The 22,869-nt window shown below is 39.4% G+C and overlaps 1 protein-coding gene across 4 annotated transcripts in view; it reads left to right on the top strand.

The window, feature by feature from the left end:
* Phka1 (phosphorylase kinase regulatory subunit alpha 1) overlaps positions 1–21,897 on the top strand; it is a 127,531-nt gene extending 105,634 nt beyond the window's left edge. For 3 of the 4 annotated variants that reach the window (XM_087902654.1, XM_087902651.1, XM_087902653.1), the window contains 8 exons: positions 1,413–1,514; positions 4,514–4,629; positions 4,917–4,955; positions 8,241–8,291; positions 14,082–14,252; positions 16,960–17,013; positions 20,163–20,363; positions 21,084–21,897. In XM_087902654.1, coding sequence (XP_087758780.1) covers positions 1,413–1,514; positions 4,514–4,629; positions 4,917–4,955; positions 8,241–8,291; positions 14,082–14,252; positions 16,960–17,013; positions 20,163–20,363; positions 21,084–21,257 — 908 coding nt within the window. In that variant the 3' untranslated portion in view covers positions 21,258–21,897. The remainder of the gene's footprint in view (positions 1–1,412; positions 1,515–4,513; positions 4,630–4,916; positions 4,956–8,240; positions 8,292–14,081; positions 14,253–16,959; positions 17,014–20,162; positions 20,364–21,083) is intronic. The other variant, XM_087902652.1, reaches the window with a different exon arrangement.
* The last annotated feature ends 972 nt before the right edge of the window (positions 21,898–22,869 follow it).

The following is a 22,869-nucleotide window of genomic DNA, read 5'->3' on the forward strand; positions in this document are numbered from 1 at the left end:
TTCGTCTTTTAAGCAATCTTTGGCAAAAAATAAGAGGACTACTAAAAGAGGTAGCAAGGCCCCTACGAAACCTTCCCAATGCGGAAACAAGTCAAGCCCAAAACCGAAAAATCCAGGAAAAGCCATATCTCTCTGAGTATACAGACCTGCAGTTCTGAATCCTCCTTGTGTCCAAGGGGTCTCCGGCGGTGCGAGCAGTTGTCAGGGTCCCTCAGCGTCCCGAGGGATTCGGCACCAGATGTCCCGCACTACTGTCTTGCCAGCAAGAACAACGCAGGGCACGTAGGATCCTTCTGCAGAACAGCTTTTTAATGCGTCTTGAGAGCGAGAGCATAAGCCAACATGGCGGAGACCCAGAGCGAGGCGAACCCAGCCCTTATATAGGAAACAGTCCCCGCCTCGGACGTGTCACTCTCAGATTGGTCAGCTGCACATCATCCCAGATGACGCCTCGGGAGAGGCAGGGACTACAGCGTTGGAAATTTGCCAACACATGCGCATTATCCTGTTCACCGCGCAGTGGAACTGGATGTCAGCGCCATCTTGGAATGGCGAATGTGGTTGCGGTCCTCTACAATGTAGTATGCTCCTAGTAAACGAATAATATTGAAGAACATGTTCAAGTTATTTTCAGTATTCTTAGTAAATTCACATAAATTCACAGACTCACCTCTCTTCTTTTTTAACCATATACTCCGAGAAATTTTCAGTTTAACAGTGTGTGCATATACATTCCTTGCTTTTCTCTGAATGTCTTCCATTCCTCTTGATAGCCTTCATTCTTCTCACCCTCAAATAAAAACTGTATGGAGTTACCCAGCAATGTGGAAATAGGATGAAGAAGAAATTAGTGGGCAACCTAATCTAAAATCTAGGTAGTCAGTTCTTAAATAATTAAAAATGTGGTGCTTATGAATAACCAATTGTATGGTGTTAGAAATTTATTCTGTAACTGCATCTTCTAAAGTAAGTGACTTAGAAATCCTATGAAAGGAAATAGAGGGTCTAATCCCCATCTAAGAGGAGACAAGAGGGCACATCCAAGTGAGAAACTAAGTGTGGTTTCTCATGTGCCTGCAATTCTGTCACATGTGCCTGCAATTCTGTCACATTACAGACTGAGGCAGGAGGATGACATACTAGCCTTGGTTGGGCCAGGCAGTGGTGGTGCACACCTTTAATCCCAGCACTTGGGAGGCAGAGGCAGGGGGATCTCTGTGAGTTCAAAGTCAGCCTAGTCTAGAGAGTGAGTTCCAGGACAGCTAGGGCTGTTACACAGAGAAACTATGTCTTGAGAAAAAAAAGACTACCCTAGGCTACATATTGAGATCCTGTTTCAAGGAGAGAATGGAAAATAAGGAGGATATGGTGGGCAAACTAAAATTCCTTCTGCCTGCATTTCTGTTCATTAGCTGAAGAAGCCACAGAGGGCCTGATGAATCTGAGTCCTTCTGCCATGAAGAACCTCCTGCATCACATCCTCAGTGGCAAAGAGTTTGGAGTGGAACGAAGTGGTAAGACCCAAGCACTGAAATTATACTTCAGGGTATTTCATTTTAATTTTCCATTTTAGGATGTTTTCCTTCTAACAGAGGGGATCTTGTCTCCCAGATAAATAAATAAAGCTTAAATGTATAAAACATTTAAAAACAAAGCTATCTTTTGAAACAAGATTTGTAAACTAAAAGACAAATTCAATTTAAGAAAAGATTTTGGACTGGGGAAATGGCTCAGTGGGTAAAGTGCTTGCCACACACACTTGATGACCTGAGTTTGGATCTATCACTTCTACAAAAGCTGGGCTCAGTAGCTTGTGTCTGTAATTCTAGCTCACTCTTGTCCTAGTTTACCTAGATCAGTGTGGTAAACACCATGACCAAAAGCAACTTGTAGAAGAATAGGTTTATTTGGTTTCCATGCACTTCAGGAACTGAAGTGGAGGCCTTGGAGGAATGATACTCACTGACTTGCTCCTCATGGCTCACTTAGTCAGTTCTTTTTTTTAAAATTTATAAAAGTTTATTAATTTATAAAAGTTTCCATTTCCACCCCTCTTCCCAACACCCTCCCACTCCCCCCACTCCCTCTCCTCCTCCCTCTCCATCCCTAAGAGCAGTCAGGATTTCCTGCCCTGTGGGAAGTTCAAGTTCCTCCCCCCTCCCTCCAGGTCCAGGAAGGTGAGCATCCAAACAGACTGGATCCCAAAAATCCAGTATATGCAGAGGAAACAAGTCCCAGTGTCATTGTCAATGGCTTTTCAGAGAGACCCCCTGCCAGCCACATTCAGAGAATCCGGCCACGTTCAGAGAATCTGGTTGGATCACGTGCTCGTTCAGTCCCAGTCCAACTGGCCTTGGTGAGCTCTCATTAGATCCGTCCCCTTGTATCCGTGGGTGAACGCTTAGTCAGTTCTTTATACCACCTTCCCACAATATCCTGGGCCTTCTTACATCAATAATCAGGAAAATGCCCAATAGACAGTCTGTTGAAAGCATTATTTCAATTGACGTTCCCTCTTCTCAGATGACTCCAGTTTCTGTTAAATTAACAAAACAAAACTTGCCAGGGGAGATGGGAAGAAGAGACAGGAGAATCTCAGAAGCTTATGGCCAGCTAGCCTGGCATATGCATCATTGATTAAGAGAGGCTCTGTCTCAAACAAGGTTGAAGTCAGGGTCCAACACTTAAGGTTCTACTCTGACCTCCACATGCACACCATTAGCAACATGTTTGCTTTCTCTCTCTCCCCCCCCCACGCATACATATACCATACACACACACACACACACTTTTTTTTAAAAGATTTGGAAAAATACAAGCATATATGTAGCTCTTCTTTTTCCTTAAATGATATGACAACTAAGTAAATTAATAGCTGTCATGTTTCATTAAAATTTTTATTTGCGCTTACTTATTTATTGTCTGTCTGTGTGTGTTGGGGGAGGGGCGCCACAGCACGTGTGTGGAGGCCAGAGGACAACATGCAGGAGTTGGTTCTCTGCTTCCACCGTGTGGGTCCCAGGGATTGAACTCAGGTCATCAGACTTCGTAGCAAGTGCTTGCACCTGCTGGGCCATCTTACTGGCCCTCATGTTTCTTTAACTATGTAATAAATTACCTTTTATTATCCTAAGTCAGGAACACAACTAAAAATCCATTCTGAATCTTTATTATATTCAAATTGGCAGTAATTCAGTAAAACGGGTAATGTTATGGGTGTACGTGTATGTTTGCAGTTGCAGCATATCCAGTGTATCCTTTCAACCTTAAATTCTAATATCTCTACGAGTCTTTTACAAGTTTATCTTCATGTGCACTTTTTACATTTTTATTAACAGGTTTTAATTTTATATACCACTGAAACTGCAAGCTTTACTTTAGCACATACATACAGCATGTGTCAATCAAAACCAGTGTGTACTTTGGGTTTTTGAAGCATTATTCTTTTAAAGAAGAAGAACAAGAACCTAACAAAGTTTTTTTTTAAAAAAAAAGGATTATCTCCTATATTTAATTATTAATGTTGAGTTATTTTTTCAAGACAGGATGGCCAGACTTCGGCATGTTTTGTTTTTTTAAGTCTGTTGTGCCCTTGCATGGTTTCCAGGGACATATCTGACTGGGGTGATGAGGTAGTGAAGAAAAGACAAATATGTACAGACACACAGAAAAGCTGAAATCAGCGGATTGGGCTCTGACGGAGAAACCACAGCATCCCCAAAGCTCATTATATTTACTATATACAGTAGAACCGAGAGGTTCACACAACTGAACAAGAAGGCAGGTTTAGCTAAATCTCCATAGGAACAGTCTTAAGGCTGTAAACATCTGGGGAAAAAAAACTAAGGTGGACATTTTCTGCAAACACTATCAATATTGACATTCAGATCACCAAGGAAGACTTTTCTATCCCTCTAACCCTCACCTGTGGAATGCTTTGACACTCACACCCATGGGGCTGAGGTATTGAAACCTTGCCATGCCAGTGTCAACAGCACATTCACTCAGGACTTCATTCACTTAGGAGTTCCTCCACTCGCCACAAAAGTTAGAAAGCAGGAGCTGAAGAGACAGCACAGTGGCTACAAGTACTTACTGCTCATCCAGAGGATCCAAGTTCAGTTCCCAACACCTGTGTACAGCAGCTCACAACTGCCTTTAACTCCAGCCACGGAATCCAACTCCCTCTTCTGCACATACATGGCATACATTTATGTACATGCATGCATGTGCATGCATGCACACAGACAAATAAAAATAATAAAAATAAATTTTTTAAGTTAGAAAATAATACTCCTCCGGCTGGAAGTATTTCTGAAATGCAGATTCTGAATTAGTAGGCCTGATATGGGACCTGTGGTGCTAATGGTACTGGTCCAAGAACTACACTGAAACAGCAAGGTTGCACTAGGATTTTTTAAGTTAAAAACAAAAGGAAGATGCACATTTAAGTCTTTTTAACATGGCAAAGAAAAGTAGACAGATTCTTCTTTTTATCTCTCATTCTGTACAGTTCGTCCCATTGATTCAAATGTGAGTCCTGCTATTTCCATCCATGAGATTGGTGCTGTTGGAGCAACAAAAACAGAACGAACTGGAATCATGCAGTTAAAAAGTGAGATAAAGCAGGTAATATATAACCTAAAAAATATTGATGTAGTCATAATTAATAATATTCTTAGCTGGGCATGGTGGTGCAAGCCTATAACCCCACATGCAGGGCATAAAGGTTGGAGGAGCAAGAGGTCACGGTGCAACAGCTTCAGCTAGGAAGCAAGATGAAGGCCTGTCCAGAATCCTGGAGATGCTGTCCAAAAACAAAATCAAAACCACAACATTATTTTAGAATCAAACTTTGTTAGAATGATTTATTTAGCTTTATATCCTCAGTATAACTCGAACCATTTATTTTTCAGGTGGAATTTCGTAGACTGTCTGTCTCTACTGAGAGTCAGGTGAAACAACAAAGACTTTTTAAACTTATTTTAACCTTTCTTCAGTTCCATACAGCATGCATGATTATGAGCTTTCCACGAGTAATAACGAGCCATGGGATTTCCCTCATAGCAACTATTTGTCGATAGCTTTCCCTTTTTTCTGGATCAAATGACTTAATTTTTGGAGGAATGTCACTGGCGACAGATAACAAGAAACCCTGGGTTCCCTTATTACAAGTAATGTGCAATTTATAATGGATTTTATTTATAAAAGTGATAGACTTCCTGCTTCTAAGACTAGCTAGCTGGAGAGACAGCTCAGCATTAGGAGCACTGGTTGCTCTTGCAGAGAACCTGGTTTTGTTTCCTAGCACCCACAGACTGGCTCCCAACCGTCTGTAACTCCAGTTCCAGGAGATTTGGTGCTGTCTTCCACTGCATGCACGTGGTACACAAATGTATATGCAGAGAAAATACTCATAGACATAAAATAAAAAGAAATCTCTTTTTAAAATGGGGGCCAGAGAGATGTCTTAGTGGTTAAGAATACTTGCTGCCATATTCAGTTCTCAGTACATCCATGGTGGCTCACACCTGTCATTAACTGTAGTTCCAGAGTATCAGGTGCCCTCTTCTGGCTCCTATAGCCTATAGCCTATAGCACCAGGAACACACATAATACTACAATATGTACATGAAGGTAAAACATGCATACACGTAAATTTTGAAAATATATTAGTCCTTCAAAAATTTTAAAAAAAATGGTATGCCAGGTGGTGGTGGCGCACACCTTTATCCCAAGAAATCAGGAGGCAGAGGCAGGTGAATCTTTGAGTTCAAGGCCAGCCTGGTCTATAAAGAAAGAGTTCCAGGACAGCCTGGGCTACACAGAGAAACAATGTCTCCAAAAAAAAGTACTAGACAGAATACCAGATTAGATGAAGGCTTTGTTTTTAATCTCTTTTGGGGGGTTAACATGTGCAAAGCCCTGGGTTTCATCCCAAACACCATAAAAATAAGTGCCAGGATGGTTTTATGAGATTTTTAACACAAAATAGGCTTTCTTACTACTATAAGAGAGAACCATTAAATGATACAAATATATGAAGAGGAGGAACAGCTGCACAGGACTAGGAATCAATAGGAGTCACCAAACGATTTGGCCTTTCACTGTAGGAAACAATGGATGACTTGGTGTGTTAGACAAAGAAATACTTAATAGCTTTTAAAATTCTGGGAAATCATAGTCTTTTAAGGTCTCCAAGTTGAGAAGGTGCTAATTTAATCCCTTCTAGTAGCGCTACTTTTTTACTGTTTGAGAATTTTGCACGTGCCTATAGTACATTTTGATCAAGTCTGATCCTCAGTCCTTCCCTTCCACCTTCTCCATATGCCCCTCTGCTTTCCTCTCACAAACTTCATGTACTCTTTTTTTCAAACCCATTGAGTCCACTGAGTAGTGCTATGTGTGGGAAGGTGTAGGGCTGTCTACTGAAGCATGAGCAGCCTTTTAGGGACCACATCCATAAAGGGAACTGACGTTTCTTCCCCCAGCAGCCATCAACTACCAATAGCTCATTTGAGAGTGGAGTTTCTGAGCCCCTCCCTTTCCACGCTTAGATTTTGGCAGACTTGATTTTATGCATGCTATGAGTTCATGTGTGCAACAGCCATGTCATTTCTGGAAAACACTGTTCCACTCTCTCTTCTGCAGTGATTCCTGAGCCTTGAGAGTGTATATATAATATAGATGTCCCATTTAGGGCTGAGCACTCCGCGGTCTCTTATTCTCTTCATGATAACCAGATGTGGGTCTCTATATTAACCACCACCTACTGTAAAAAGAAGCTTCTTGCACTAATCTTGGAATGAACATGAGTACTTAGGGGGCAGTTTGATGCTATGCCCATTTAGACAGATGACAGTAGTAAGTTCTTTCCTAGGGCCTATGACCTAAAGACTATACTCGTAGAGATCATTTCTGTACTTATTAATAGCACTTCTTAAGAAAGACTTAAAATCCCCTTCTGCTTTCAAAGTAGAATTATAATAGCCTACACATTCAAAATATCCTTGATAGAAGAGGCAAAACAGATATTTTGTTTCTTTTAAAAGGGGACTCTGAAACCATTTAGGAGAATATGCCAGTGCTTGAAGCCTACTTTTGAAGGAAACTTGAGTGCTTTCCTTAAATATCCTCTGGTGTTCATATTTTATACAAGGGAAAGATGTAATAAGAAGATAGTGCTGGGGAGATGGCTCAGTGCTTAAGAGCACTGGCTGCTCATCCAGAAAACCTGGCTTCAATTCCTAACACCCATATAGTGTCTTACAATCTGTTACTCCAGCCTCAGAGAACCTGGCACCTTTTTCTGGCCTCCATGGGTACTGTATGCATGTGGTATACAGACATACATGTATGCAAAACGCATTCATACTCATAAAATGAAAATATCAAAAATAGTTTAAGAGGAAAAAAAAGAAGCTACTCTGTTTTTAAACAAGTGTTCATGTTACAGTTTTTGCCAGGAAATTTTAATTACCTGACCTTTTTCCTATTTGGAAGTGGAAAGGACAGCTTTAGTGCTGAGAAGTTCTTCATCGATGTGATTAATGATCCTAGTTTTGGTTGACAGTGACAATAGTTTTGGGGTTTGTTTTGTTTTATTTTGTTTTCTTGTGAAAAGGTCTCACTATGTAGCCTGGCTGTTCTGGAGTAAACTCTGTAGACCAGGCTGGCTTCCTACCTCTGCCTCCAAAGTTCTAGAATTAAAGGCATGTAACATCACACCCAGCTCACATTATAACTTTTATAGATGTCCAGTATTATTTATAAATTCTTTATGTGATTGGAACTCAAAAGTTCATGATGCCAGCTAGATGAAAGTGATGGTAAACGTGACCTTTCCAGCTACCTGAGGGTTTTTCCTACGTATTTACTACCTATAGGTCTTCAAAGGGGCCCAAATTGTTAGGGCTATAATATAGAGGATAGAGAGCCTAGATTGTCATTACTTTCTTATTTTATAACATTTTGCTTTCCATCCTTACCTGCCTGTCTGGTATTTTGTATTTTTTTCTGCCAGTTCCCAGTATTCTAATTTATAGGTGAAGATATTTCAGGGTAGTTTTTACTTATTTTATTCTTTGCCATGGCATTTGAAGTAAACATACTTTATTGGCTTTTTTATAACATGCTGGCTAATTACTTAAATTGTCTGTAGTTTAATAATAATATTTTTTAAAACAAATAATTGTTGCCTTGCCTCTCTAAATTTTTTATTTTCTCAATTTCTTTTATAGACTAGTGATGGTCATCCCTCAGGTGTAGATTTGATGTCACCGTCCTTTCTGGTAATTAATCTTGTGTTATCTCATGTTACATTCACAAGTGCTTTGATATGCTGTTATGTGGATCATAAGAAAGTATTTGAGTATATACAAAAAAACAAATTAGGGGCTGAAGAAGTGGCTCAGTGGTTAAGAACACCTGTTGCTCTTGCAGAAGTCCTGGGCTCCATTCTCAGAACCTCATGGTGGTTCACAGCCATCTTTAACTTTCAGGTACTCCTGTGGTATGCATTCATACACATAAAATAAATCTAAAACTAAAAAATAAATAATTAAAAACAAATTGATCTTGAACTAACATGACTATAGATCAACTCCATATAAAAGGGAGTGGTCTGTTTCTTTCCTAATAAGGTAGGAAAGGGAGTTCAACTCCAACCTCTTTTTTATTTCAGAAAAATAATCAATTAAAAACTTTTGTTATGTATATATTCATTCTTTGAACTGATGAAAGTGTGCATCAGACAGTGGACTAAACCACATCAACATAAGTTTGTAATGTATTTGAAAAATCCTGTCCCAAAACGATGTGCTAGACTTTGTTGACTCCCATGGGAAGCCTTACCCTCTCTGAGGAGTGGATGGGGGGGGGTGGCATGGAGGGAAGGTGGGGGGGAGCGGGAGGAGAGGAGAGAGTAGGAACTGGGATTGATATATAAAATGAGAAAAGATTGTTTTATAAAAAATAATTCTTTAAAAAAAGGAAAAACCAAATTTTGATCTGTATCCTAGTGATACTGAATTAGAAAGACTGGGCTAAGCCCCAACAATCTGTTTTAATAAGCTCTTTAGGGATTCTGATGCACTTTTAAGTTTCAAAGTTACTCTGTTGTGGCTGATCCTCTAAGAAGTAATATGACTAAATGCCAACTTTATGTCATGCACTGGAGATACAACATTGAACAAAATGGAAATTATTCGATGAAGCTCACAATTTAGGAAGTTTTTTTTTTACTTTTTCTGTTTTTATATTTATTTTTGTTTGTTTTATTCTTGTGTGGGTTTTTGGTTTTTTATCATTTTTTTATTTTTCCATTCAAAAATTTACACTTCCTCCCCTCCTACCATTCCCCTCCCACTCCCCCTCCCTGCTTGAGAGAGGGCAGGGACCACTGCCCTGTGGGAAGTCCAAGGGCCCCCCTCTCCTACATCCAGGCCTAGGAAGCTGTGCATCCATATAGACTAGGCTCCCAAAAAGTCAGAACATGCAGTAAAAACAAGTCCCAGTGCCTTTATCAATGGCTTCTCAGTCAGCCCCGATTGTCAGCCACATTCAGAAAGTCCAATTTGATTGCATGCTCGTTCAGTCCCAGTCCAGCTGGATTTGGTGAGCTCCCATTAGAACAGGCACACTGCCTCAGTGGGTGGACACACCCCTCGCAGTCCTGACTTCCTTGCTTCTCCCTCCTTCTGCTCTTCAACTGTACCTTGGGAGCTCAGTCCTTGCTCTGATGAGGGTCTCTGTCTCTATCTCCATCCGTCACTATGAAATAATTAATTTTACTATGATATTTTCTTATACATATAATGAACTTTTATCATATATATTTGTCTGGTTTAAATCATAACAAGTTATGATTCAATTTCTTTCAAACTGAAGAAATTTGGGCTAAACAAAGAAGAGATCTTTTGGAAATAATATTTTGAGTAACTTTAATATTTTGAGTAACCCGGCATTAAATAAGGAGGAGTTTGCCAGCTCTGTGATTTTCATGTTAATAATGACGGCATTAGTGAATTAGGAAATTAAAAAAGAGAAGTTATTTTCTTGGAAAGTATTTCTATAATCCTTTATTTTGTATTTATTTCTGAATTTAGTCTGTCAAATAATCACTTTAACCAATAAATTTCCTCTTTTACTTAGCATAATTTTTTCAGGGTTCTTTATATAGTCATAAATATTGCTATTTCATTCATTTTTATTGCAGAATGATAATCATTGTATTGTTACACCACATTCTCTTTATCTGTTTGCTCATCAGTTCATGGATATCTGAATGGTTTTATGCACAGTGTTGCTATTAACCTGTATGTACAGATTTTTACATAGGTATGTGTCTTAGGGTATTTATTGCTATGATAAAATACCATGCCCAGAAGCAATTTAGGGAAGATTATTTAAATTTACATCACAATTCACAGTTCATTCTTGAGGGAAGTTAGGACGAGATTTCAAACAAGCAAGGAATCTGGAGGCAGGGAAGAGTGCTGCTTACTGGCTTTCTTCCCAAGGAGTGTTAACCCTGCTTTCTTACATAGTTCAGGACCACCTGCCCAGGGATAGCACCACCCACAATGGGCTGGGCCCTCCCTTAATCCCTAATTAAGAAAATGCATTCCAGGCTTTCCTGTAGCCTAATCTTACAAAAGCATTTTCTTAATTAAGATTCGCTCTTCCCAAATGACTCTTATCTTGTGTTGAGTTGACACAAAATTAACCAAAACTGTGTATTTTCATTTCTCTCAGAGTATAGTTAATTTCCTGTCGCTGTGAAAAAAATACCTAACTAAAGTACTTGCATTCACATATATACATATATAAACACTAATGGATAGGATAGACTCATATAAGAGAGGACATGCAGTATTTGTATTTCTGAGTTTGGATTACCTCAATAATTTCCAGTCATATCTATTTCCTACAAATTTTCATAATTCATTTTTCTTTGCAGCTAAAGTTCCATTGTGTGTGTGTTCCACATTTTCATTATTCACTCATCAGTTGGTAGGCATCTAGGTTGATCCCATTATCCTTGCCAGAATTTATTTATTTATTTATTTATTTATTTATTCATTCACTTGAACATTTTGGGGTTTTTTTCATTTTTGTTTTTGTTTTTGAGACAGGGTTTCTCTGTATATCCCTGGCTGCCCTCACTTTATAAACCAGACTAGCCTCGGAATCACAGAGATCCACCTACTTCTACCTCTTCAGTGCTAGGATTAAAGGTGTGCGTCACCACCACCACCACCATCAGACTGTTTTCTTAATGATAGCCAATTAACCAATGACTCAGAATGTCAAAGTAGTTTTACTTTGCCTTTCGCTGATTCCTTATCCATTTTAAATAGGGATTTTTACATTTTTGGGTCACAACGATTCTTTTTATATTCTAAATACAGCATCCTTATAGAATATGTGATTTGCATATATTTTCTCCTTCTGTGGATTTCCTTTTCATTTCTACTTATGTTCTTGGAAGAACTAAAGACTTCTGTTTTACCTTCCATTTTCTATTTTTACTCATGTCATTCACATCTAAGAAATTGTTATCTAAATCAACACCACAAAAATGTAATGCTATTTTGGACTATATGCTATATTTTAACGATTTTATTAAGATAGCGTTAGCTCTTAAATTTGGGGCTATAATTGTATTAGGAGGGAGGACTCCCTAAGACCATCTCCAGCCTCAGAAATTTACTAGGAGTCACAGGACTAATCATATGATCATAAAGGTATGATTAGTACAACTAAAGGATAACAAAATCAGGAAAGAAAATGGTGCACTGAGTGGAGCCCATGGAAAAACACACAAGATTCTAGAGTGCTCGCACAGCGGAACCATATAGGATGCATTACAATTCCTCCAGTGCCATGTTACAGCGTAAGTGCTGCTGAGCAGAATAGCTAATTAAAGACCCAGCACAGAACCCAGGCTTTTTGTTTGGGACTGGTCATGTAAACAGCCTCTGTCCAGCATATCCCCAAACTCTGGACTCCCAGGAGGAGAGCAGATGTTGTACATAAACTGCAGTGTTGACATAATCCCTCCCAAAGGCCACATTTCCATACTCCAGTGCAAGTGCCAAACCTGTAAAAATGACTTGCAAGGGCAACACTCCTGTGTTCTGGTTTGCCTTGTTGACTCTATTTTTTAACCACTCTCAAGGGCAGGCCCCATGGCAACACAAATGTACTCCATGAGTTTTTTGGTTTTGAGTTTTTGGTGTTTTGTTTTTCTGTGGATGTAACGTTTTGTTTGGTATGGGATTTTTGTCTTACTCGTCTTTTGCTTGTTTATCTTAATTTTCCTTTTTGTGGTTTTATTTATTTCAGGGATTTTTGTCTTTTTTCCCCCAAACAATTCCTTTGGGCTCTCATATTTGCATATGGTGTGCAAAAGAATGCAGCTTCATTTTTTAGCATGTGCTAGCCACTTATTCAGCACCGTTTGTTTAAAACACAAGTTTTCTCCTATCTAATCCTCTTGGAACTTTTAGTGCCTTCACTGTCGTCCAGCATGGACTCTTAACCCTCTGGAATCATAGCCCAGTTAAATGCTTACTTTTATAAGTTGCCATGGTCACAGTGTTTTATCACAGCAATAGAAAAGTAACATACAGAGACTTATGTTAAAAGTCATGAGAGTGACAAACAAAACCATAGACAGCGTGAAATTAGAATAAACCAGATAAACAGAAAATGACCTGTATTATTGGTATTTTTATCATTGCTACTCTGAATCACCAGAGTACTTTATAAAATGATTGTAAATTTCCCCAGGGAAGAGCACACCAATTAATTATCCAGTATCAAATGGTCAGCCCTGAACACATACATTCGAGTAACATTATACAAACTAAACAGGTTGTATTTTTTATTGATTTTATTGAGCTATGCATTTTTCTCTGCTCCCCCCACCTCTCCCCTCCCCTTCAACCCTTTCCCATGGTTCCTATGCTCCCAGTTTACTCAGGAGATCTTATCTTTTTCTACTTCCCATGTAGATTAGATCCATGTGTGTTTCTTTTAGGGTCCTCATTGTTGTCTAGGTTCTCTGGGATTGTGATTTGTAGTCTGGTTTTCTTTGATTTATGTTTAAAAAACACTTATGAGTGAGTACATGTGATAATTGTCTTTCTGTGTCTAGGTCACCTCACTCAAAATAATGTTTTCTAGCTCCATCCATTTTCCTGCAAAGTTCAAGATGTTATTTTTTTCTGCTGTGTAGTACTCCATTGTGTAAATGTACCACATTTTCCTTATCCATTCTTCGGTCAAGGGGCATTTAGGTTGTTTCCAGGTTCTGGCTATGATAAACAATGCTGCTATGAACATAGTTGAGCGCATGTCCTTGTGGCACAATTGAGCATCCTTTGGATATATACCCAAAAGTGGTATTACTGGGTCTTGAGGAAGGTTGTTTCCTAATTTTCTGAGAAATCACCACACTGACATCCAAAGGGATTGTACCAGTTTGCACTCCCACCAGCAATGCAGGAGTGTTCCCTTTACCCCACATCCTCTCCAGCATAAGTTGTCATCAGTGTTTTTGATCGTGGCCATTCTTACAGGTGTAAGATGGACTCTCAGAGTTGTTTTGATTTGTATTTCTCTGATGGCTAAGGACGTTGAACATTTCCTTAAGTGTCTTTCAGCCATTTTAGGTTCCACTGTTGAGAGTTCTAGAGCAGGTTGTATTTTATATTTAGGATACATATATGTATATGACAACAATTAAAAAGAGGTCACCAATTTGAAAAGGAAGCAAGGATGGACATATTGGAGGCTTTGGAAGGAGAAAATTGAAGGGGGAAATGAAGTAATTATACTATAATCTCAACAAATAAACGAAATAATTTTAAATGTTTATACAATGTTACAACACTACAAGCTTTAGTCACATTGTTACTTTGACTCTTTCATGTGCTTTCTCATTTTATAGAGTATTTACTATTCTCTTTGTTATATGTTAGAACATGCAGGTTTTGAATTTAAAATATAACTGTTATGATACTTGACCACGTGGGCAGTGATCACTTTTGACTTACATTCTTTCTTCTCCCAAGTCACCTGCAGCCTGTATTGCTGCAAGTAGTGGATCCTTTCCTGCTGTGTATAGTCAACAGACATCTAGAGACAGTCGTCAAGGTCAATGGCAACGGCGGAGAAGACTAGATGGAGCACTAAATAGAGTACCGATCGGATTTTATCAAAAAGTATGGAAAATTTTGCAAAAAGTGAGTGTAACACAGTGTTGTTCTTTATTCCCCTCTTAAAATTGTGAATATGTCTTGCTGACATGTGGCATAACCATTACATGACAAAAACAGGAAAAATTGATTTATCACTGTGGCATTATTAATAATTTACTCTATTGTTCTTATTGTTGCAGTAGTATTATTTCTTTCTCTTTTGTTTTCTTTCCCCTTTCTGGTATTTTTGAGACAGGATTTCTCTGTAACTTTGGAGCCTGTCCTGGAACTCACTCTGTAGACCAGGCTGGCCTCAAACTCACAGAGATTCACCTGTCTCTGCCTCCCGAGTGCTGGGATTAAAGGTGTGAGCCACCATTACCCGGGGGTAGTGTTTCTAAATAAAGTTTTAAAAATCATACCCTCTCTGTTTTGGGCCATAGTTGAGCATTGTGAGATTTTGCACTGCATTTGCTTCGAGTAAATAATGTGATGCTAAGTAGCTCACTTTCTTTGTTGTTATTATGAGGGTGGAAATGTTATTTGCAGCTCTAAGCTATTCATATCCATATGTCACTACCCTAAAGTAGGTGGAAGCAAGAACGGTGGCACATGCCTTTAGTCCCAATACTCTGGAGGCAAAGCAAGTTGATCTTTGAGAAATCCTGTCTTGACAAACAAAACAACAAACAAACAAAACAGTGAAGTATATGGGGAGTTTGCAGAAGTTGCTCTTACTGATATTTTTTCTTAGATGAAAACCACTAAAGTAATGGAAAGCTGCAATGATACTAGTAGTTAAAGCACACTCTTGTTTTATTGTTAATTTTTTTTATATTTAATCATTTTATGTGTGTGTATATATACACACATACATGCATGCATGCATTCATGTGTGTATGTGTGTGTGTGTGTACATATGTGGTGCCAACAGAGGACAGAAGATGACATCAGATCCTTTGGAACTAGAGTTAGAGGCAGTTGGTTGTGAGCCATCATGTGGGTACTGGAGACTGAACTTGAGTCTTCTGCAAAAGTAGCAAATGCTCTTAACCTTTGAGCCAACTCTCCAACTCTGATTTATTTATTTGGAGACAGGATTTTGTTATTGTCCAGGCTGGCCTCCAATTCAAGATCCTCCCACCTCAGCTTCCTAGAGTGCTAGGATTGCTGGCATGCACCACCACACCAGACCCAAATAAAACTCTTGGTGTGATTAATATTTGTTTCTATTTCTAAAGCATATTTTATAAAAGACTTGTAAGGACATATCACACCATTATGGTAGTGATAGTAGAGGGCCAGGAAGACCATTGTGCTCATTGATTGGTTCATTTATACAAATACAGATTGTTTTTTCTCTTCTGAGATGGGTCTCATATATCTCAGGCTGGTATCATAGTAAACAAGGATGACCTTGAATAGATCCTCCTGCCTTTACCTCCTGACTGCTGGAATTACAATTGTGATCTACCACACTCAGTTATTATTATTTTTTTAACCAACCAGACTTAGGGTCTTAAAGTAAGAGATAGAACACATGCCTTTCCAGGCATGAATGTAACAATAATTCTGACATGTTTCAAAGCTACTAATTGTCTGTACAGAGATTACTTGAGTATGGAATATTGCATGTAATTGTCCAAAAGAGTCAGTAAACCTGTCACTCATGTGTGGTTGTTTTATATAGTGTTTTGGCTTCTTTGAAATCTAAAGTACATGATTAATAGAGTAAAGAATTTAATGTATCTATTGATTCAGGTATGGTGCTCCACAAATGTACTTGAAGAACCTAGGGAGGTGGAGCAGGACTTCCAGTGTTCAAAGACAACCTCAGCCACATAGTGAATTTGAGACTGATTAGGTGATTTGTAACCATGTCTCAAATAATGATAATGATGATAATGGTATTTATTGAGCATCTACTGTATACCAGACTCTGTTGTAGGTGTTCCTATTGCAAAAGTCAAAATAGCCAATAATTTCTGTTCTTGTGGAACTTATATTACTTGCAATAAGTAATAAACAGTAAATAATGTATTTAAAATGTTAAAAGGTGGTGGAAGAATAGGGCAGGATAAGAGTATTGATAAGGGACTCAACTAGAACAAGTAGAAATGGCTCGTGTACATTAATATATACTGTGAGTCATGTCCAGCAGCCTAAGTCTCTTGAAGGCCTATCTTCTTTCTTAAAAAATTGTGTGTGTGTGTGTGTGTGTGTGTGTGTGTGTGTGTGTGCGCGCGCGTGCATGTGCACACTATGGTAGGAAGCACATACCATAGCATACATGTGGAGGTCAGAGTACAACTTTGTGGAGTAGGTTCTCCTTTCCTCCTTTACTTGGGATTATGGGAGTAAACTCTTTTTATTGGGCTTGCTTGGCTGTTGGCAAGTACTTTTTAGCTGCCAAGTCATCTTGCCAGGCCTTGAAGGCCTCCTGGTAATGACTCTGGGACCTGCATGATACTCTTCTAGGTAGTCTCTGAATCTTATGTCTACTCTATCCCAGAAAGACCCACCCTGCCCACTCCACTACCCTAAGAAGAGGACGAACTATGGTTCCCATCCTGAATCCTGGCACTTAGAAATCATGAACCCATGCTTGGGCACATGGACTACAGAACCTCTAGCTGGCCTGTGGTTGCTCAAATCATAACCCGTGAAGCACACTTAGAAATATGAAGTCTTTCATTCTTGCCTCCCAGCTCTTACTTCGTCTCTGGTCATAACATGTTTTTCTACCTTGCAGTGTCATGGACTTTCTGTGGAAGGTTTTGTTCTTCCTTCTTCAACCACAAGGGAGGTAAGGTTCTATCCTTTACATATACATGATGGAAAGCTTGCCTGTCTGAAATATTTCAGTTATCAATTATGAAATTGATATTTATTGAATTTATATTATTGAAGCTAAATATATCAATTAGTTTTCAAAAAACACACCCATCCTTTTATGAATCAATTATAGTGGTATATTATTTGTGTTTTAACAAATAAAGCTTGCCTGAAGATCAGAGGGCAAAGCAGTCATGCTTGTCAGCCATACAGGCCAGGCAGTGGTGGCACATGCTTTTAATCCCAGGACTTGGGAGATAGACAGAGGGAATCCTGTGAGTTCAAGGCCACCCTGGGCTACACAAGATTGAATCTGTCTAAAAGAGAAACAGAGCTCACACAAAGGTGATCCCAGCACTTGGGATCGCACACCTTTAATCCCAGCACTAGGGAGGTGGAGACAGGAGCAGTATGGCTGGGCAGAGAGAGGAATATAAGGGGGAAGAGACAGGAATGCACCAAAGTGTGGAATCTGAGGTTGGCGGAGAGCATTGCAGGATCACCCCTTTGTTTGTCTGAGCCTTGGTAGAGGTAATATCTCTCTAGTGGCTGGCTGCTTGGCTTTTCTGATCTTCAGCTTGAATCCCAGTATCTGTTTCTGAGTTTTTTACTACTCATGCTAAAATCAATTGACTTCGAAATGCATGAAGGATGTAACAATGGAATGGGAATATTAGACAATAATAATATGGTTCTGGGGAACTGGCTCAATCAGTAAATTATTTTGCTGAGTAATCATGGGGACTTGAGTTTGCATCCCCAGCACCCATGTAAAATAAAAATGGGCATGGCTATGCAAGCCTGTAATGCCAACACTGAGATGTAGTGACAGGTGTATTGCAGGTGCTTGCTGGCCAGTTAGTCTAGCTGAAATGGAATACTCCAGGTTCAGTGAGAGACCCTGCCTCAAAAAAAGGAAAACAATTAAGAAAAGCATCTCATGTTGATGTAGGAGGGTCTTCTATCTATCTGTTGCTTTCATTGGTTAATTAATAAAGAAAACTGCTTGGCCTGATAGGTCAGAACATAGGTAGGCGGAGTAGACAGAACAGGATTCTAAGAGAAAGAAGCAGAGTCAGGCAGACGCCATGCAGCCAGCCGCTAGGTCAGACATGCTGAATCTTTCCTGGTAAGCCACCACCTTGTGGTGACATACAGATTATTAGAAATGGGTTGAAGTCAAGATGTGAGAGTTAGCCAGTAAGAGACTGGAAATAATGGGCCAGGCAGTGTTTAAATGAATACAGTTTCTGTGTAATTATTTCCGGGTAATCTAGCCGGGATCTGGGTGGGAATGCAGCCCGCCGTTCCTTATTACTACATCATGTCAGCTTCTGACTTCCACATTTGCCAACCTGCATACATGTATATAACACACACATACACATAATAAACATGGATAACTATTTGTTTTATTAATAAGAATAACTTTTTGCAATGACTGAGTTTTTTCTATGTGAGACTGGGAGTTGGAGAAGGCAAAAAAGCGACAAACATAAGAATGAATGGCTTCTTATATTCTCCCATCTCTTTCACCCCAACCTTTCTCCAATAGGATACTTTTAGACCTGTGCTGATATTGACATCTAATCATATTTTAGAGCAGGGGTTCTCAACCTTCCTAATGCTGCAACTCTTTAATACATTTCCTCATGTGGTGACCCCCAACCATAAAATCGTTTTTGTTGCTATTTCATAATTGTAATTTTGTTAGTGATGAATTATAATGTAAATATCTGCTATGTGACCCCTGTAGTAAACTTTCTTGGACTGCCAGCTCCCAAGTCATGACATGGAAACTATTAATTATGCATGCTCAGCCTTAGTTTATGCTTGTCCCACTAGCTCTTCATAATAACCTGTTTCTCTTCATCTATATTTTTCCTCAGAGCTTTTTACCTTTCTTTTATTCTCTATGTCCTCCTTTTCATGCTTCTGCATCTAGCTGGCTGGTGATGCCTAACTGGGTGGCCCTGATGTCTCCCTCTCTTTCTCCATCATTCTCATTCCTTCCCTCCCTCCCTCTTCATCTTCCCTCCTCCTCCTCCCTCTCCCTCTCCTTCCTTCCTTTCTCCATCTTCCCTCTCCTTCCTCCCTCCTTTCTCTTCCTCCTCTCTCTCTCTCCTTCTCTCCTTTCTGTCTCCAGCCTAGATCTCTCCTCCTACTTATTCTCTCTGCCTGCCAGCCCTGTCTGTCCCTCTACTGCCTAGCTATTGGCTGCTCAGCTTTTTATTAGACCAATCAGATGCCCTGGGCAGGCAAAGCAATACATCTTTACACTGTTAAATGCAGCATAAACAAATATAACACACCTTTACATAGTTAAAGTAATATTCCACAACATAGCACCAAGGGGGAGTCACTACCCACAGGTTGAGAACCTCTGTATTAGAGTAACTTTCTTTCCCAACTTAGAGAATTAGAGTTTCCAGAGAGGAAACCTGAGCATTTATAATTTTTTAATCTAGACTAACACTGATAAATAATCATGGTTGGAAGACATTGCCATGAAACACAGACACTGGTTATCATATGTTTTGCTATTTTGCACTAACAAACTAGGACTAGTAAGTTTAGAAAATATAAAATTCTCAAAAACTGGTGGTGTTGCAATATCAGCTGGATGTGCCGGAACTGAATGTGAAGTGTAATGTCTTAGACCTCTACTGTTGCATACAAGCCTTTTGTGTAATAAAGAACACCATACTACCTGTGTAAACAGGTGTATTCTGTGCATTTAAACAATGTTAAAATATTGATAGTAAAAATGTAAGCCTTATACATTTAGGAGTCTTCAAAGAACTTTCACATTATTTAATTTGATTTTTCAGTTCAATTTTGTAAGACACCTAAGAAGGGAATGTCTTTCTCAGAAAGTTTATAGATAAGGAAACAAACTTAGAGATTTCCAAGATATGCAAAGTCATTTGCTCCTGATACAAATTTTGAACCTGTCTTTAGACTCCAAATATACTTGCTTCTATAGAATATAAACAATACAATTTTACCAAAAAGCATTTCTCAATCTACTTACCCCAAAATAACTGCACTTAAAAGAAAAGGTTTGATATTCTTGGGTGATGGGATTCTAGAAATTGATTTTCACTTTTTCTATCACAGATGACCCCAGGCGAGATTAAATTCTCTGTCCATGTGGAGTCTGTCCTGAATCGTGTACCTCAACCAGAATACCGCCAGCTTCTGGTTGAAGCCATCCTTGTCCTTACCATGCTGGCAGATATTGAAATTCATAGCATTGGAAGCATCATTGCTGTGGAAAAAATAGTACATATTGCCAATGACTTGTTCCTTCAAGAACAGGTAGGTTCCCTAATGTGGTGCACACCTGCAGTCACAGCATCCAGGAGTTGCAGGCAGGAGGATTGGGAATTCAAGGCCCGCTTCAGCTACATAGTGAGTTCAAGACCAAATTGGGCTACATGATACCCAGAACATACAACAAATGTTTCCTTCTCTTACCCACTGTGACAGAAGACAAAATATCCAAGATTTTCTAAACAGTCCTAGTTTTAAGTGTTCTGGGATGTTATCAGGCCACATATGAGAAAATATAAACCATTTTAGACATAGACTTTAGATTTAGAATGTCTACAGTCTTTTTGAATTAAGGTGGTTTATAAAGAAATGGAACCAAATACTATATGAAGGAATATAAGCCAAAATCAGCAGTACTAGAAGGTGGAAGTCCCTGTGTAGTTCTCCTGGGTTATTTCCAAGTGCTAACATTATTTCTGTTATTAACAGACATGAATCATTTAACCAATTATTAATTGATATTTAATTTTCAAAAATGTTTTATAATAGAAAATTCTAAATAGTAATTAAAATAATTTAGAGTCTAGTGACAAAAGCCATGTGTAGAAATTCATATCCATCCTTCATAACTCTGAGCCCCTTCTGCTTATACAGCCAAAGAATTGGCAATGGGAAGGAAGTTCTGAGGTGTATTCATCAGAGTTTGGCTTAGTAGGATTGGTGACCTTTCTTCCCACTGTTTTCCCATCTTTTAAAACCAAATAGAAAACCCTTGGCGCAGATGATGTCATGTTGGCAAAGGATCCTGCATCTGGCATCTGTACTCTTCTGTATGACAGCGCACCCAGTGGCAGATTTGGCACAATGACCTACCTCTCCAAGGCAGCTGCTACCTACGTGCAGGAGTTTCTGCCACACAGCCTCTGTGCCATGCAGTGAGGGCTGTGGGTTCTGGCTGCTGGAATCCTTTCAACATCTGGTCCCTGTGTTGGCTGATTGTGCATGGAACTGAAATGTTAACACCTGACCACTCCCCATCCCTCCCAAGAAGAGAGAACTTTGCTGATAATCTCGATAATCTCACTACTTTTGAAGAGAAGAACCCTCACTTGGAGACTCACTCCAGTGTGAAGGTTCAACTGGGTCTACAATCACTATCCCTGCTTCTTTTATGGTTCAGAAATATCTGCATGTGTTTTTACTCTGTAGAACTGTTACCAGCTTAGTTTTCTAACTCCTTTTGGGGAACATGTATTAATAAGTTATTCTGAAGCCCTTATTATTCTTATTTCTGGGCTTCCTTTCTTTTTGTGTATATGAGTGGTGTGTCTTAATTGGGTCATTATTTCAAGAGAGTAGATGCTAAATTGTTGGATTTTATATTGCTGTAAATTTGAAATGTCTAATTTAAGTGCCTTAAGAAAAGCCAACACAAGATCCTTCTTCACTCAAAGGCTGCTTCATTTTGAGTGGTGAAATAGTTTCTTTGTAGAATATTGCCTTTTGCTGTTGTCCTTTCTGTATCTGCCCATGTTGCCTGCTCTATGGTGAAATATTAAAAATGTAAGGTCACATATAAGTTTAAGGATTTCTATGTTAATACTTCAAGTCACATTTTATGAGGACTGATGCTACTAGGCACATATTTGAGGACACATGGAATAACCCAGAAAAAATGGAGCCAGGAGCCCAATTCCAGACAGGAAGGGAAAGGGGAGGTTATGTAGGTGGTGCTTTACACACAGGGAGTTAAGAGACCACCAGAGGTAGGTAGGTTAATCCTTGTGGAGCATAGCCCACATTCAACACAGAGAATAACTGAAGCCTGTCTTGAGCAAAGAGAAACCCAGCAGTCCAGTCTGTGACTGCTCTACTGAGCACCTCTTTCCTGTTCTTTTGTTCTCCACCTCACCTGTTCACTCCCCACCGCACTCAAATCACCCCTTCTCAGCTCCCTCCTCTCCCACATCTGTTCTTCAATTCTCTCACCTATGTTTGTTTTCACTTCTCAGTTATGCTACTTATATCCTTTAATCTTGCTATCTGTGGCCAAATGTCTATTGTTATACATATTTCTCTGTGTTTGTAATGGTTAAATAATTGTAAGTATTTTGAGTGTGTCTGTCTCTACATTTAATGGGTTGAATAACCATGTAGATAACATTGCAAACCAAGCCTGGTCATACTCATTGCTAATCTGAGAACTTGAGAGGCTGAAGCAGAAGGATCGTGTGTTCAAAGCCAGCCTGAGTTACATAGCAAGCTCCAGGCAAGCCTCAGTATGAGACCCTGTCTCAAACATTTTAAAGCATGTTGTGTGTGAGAGGGAGCTATGCAGCTGGCCTCAGATTGACACACAAAGGATCGCAAAAATATACCTTCCATCCCGTTCTCTGGTCCCATGTATAGGTAGCCTGGCTTAGCAGAGGCTTCCCCTGGTTTTCCTTGTCTCTACCCAGATAGTTGCCTACTCGACTCCTCTTTCCCTCCTATTTTTAAGGGTTTTCTCCCAGAACAGTAGTGAGCATGATGGGGCTAGTGAAGTCAAAAC

Source organism: Myodes glareolus, chromosome X (assembly GCF_982192425.1).
Source record: "Myodes glareolus chromosome X, mMyoGla1.1, whole genome shotgun sequence".
NCBI lineage: Eukaryota > Metazoa > Chordata > Mammalia > Rodentia > Cricetidae > Myodes > Myodes glareolus.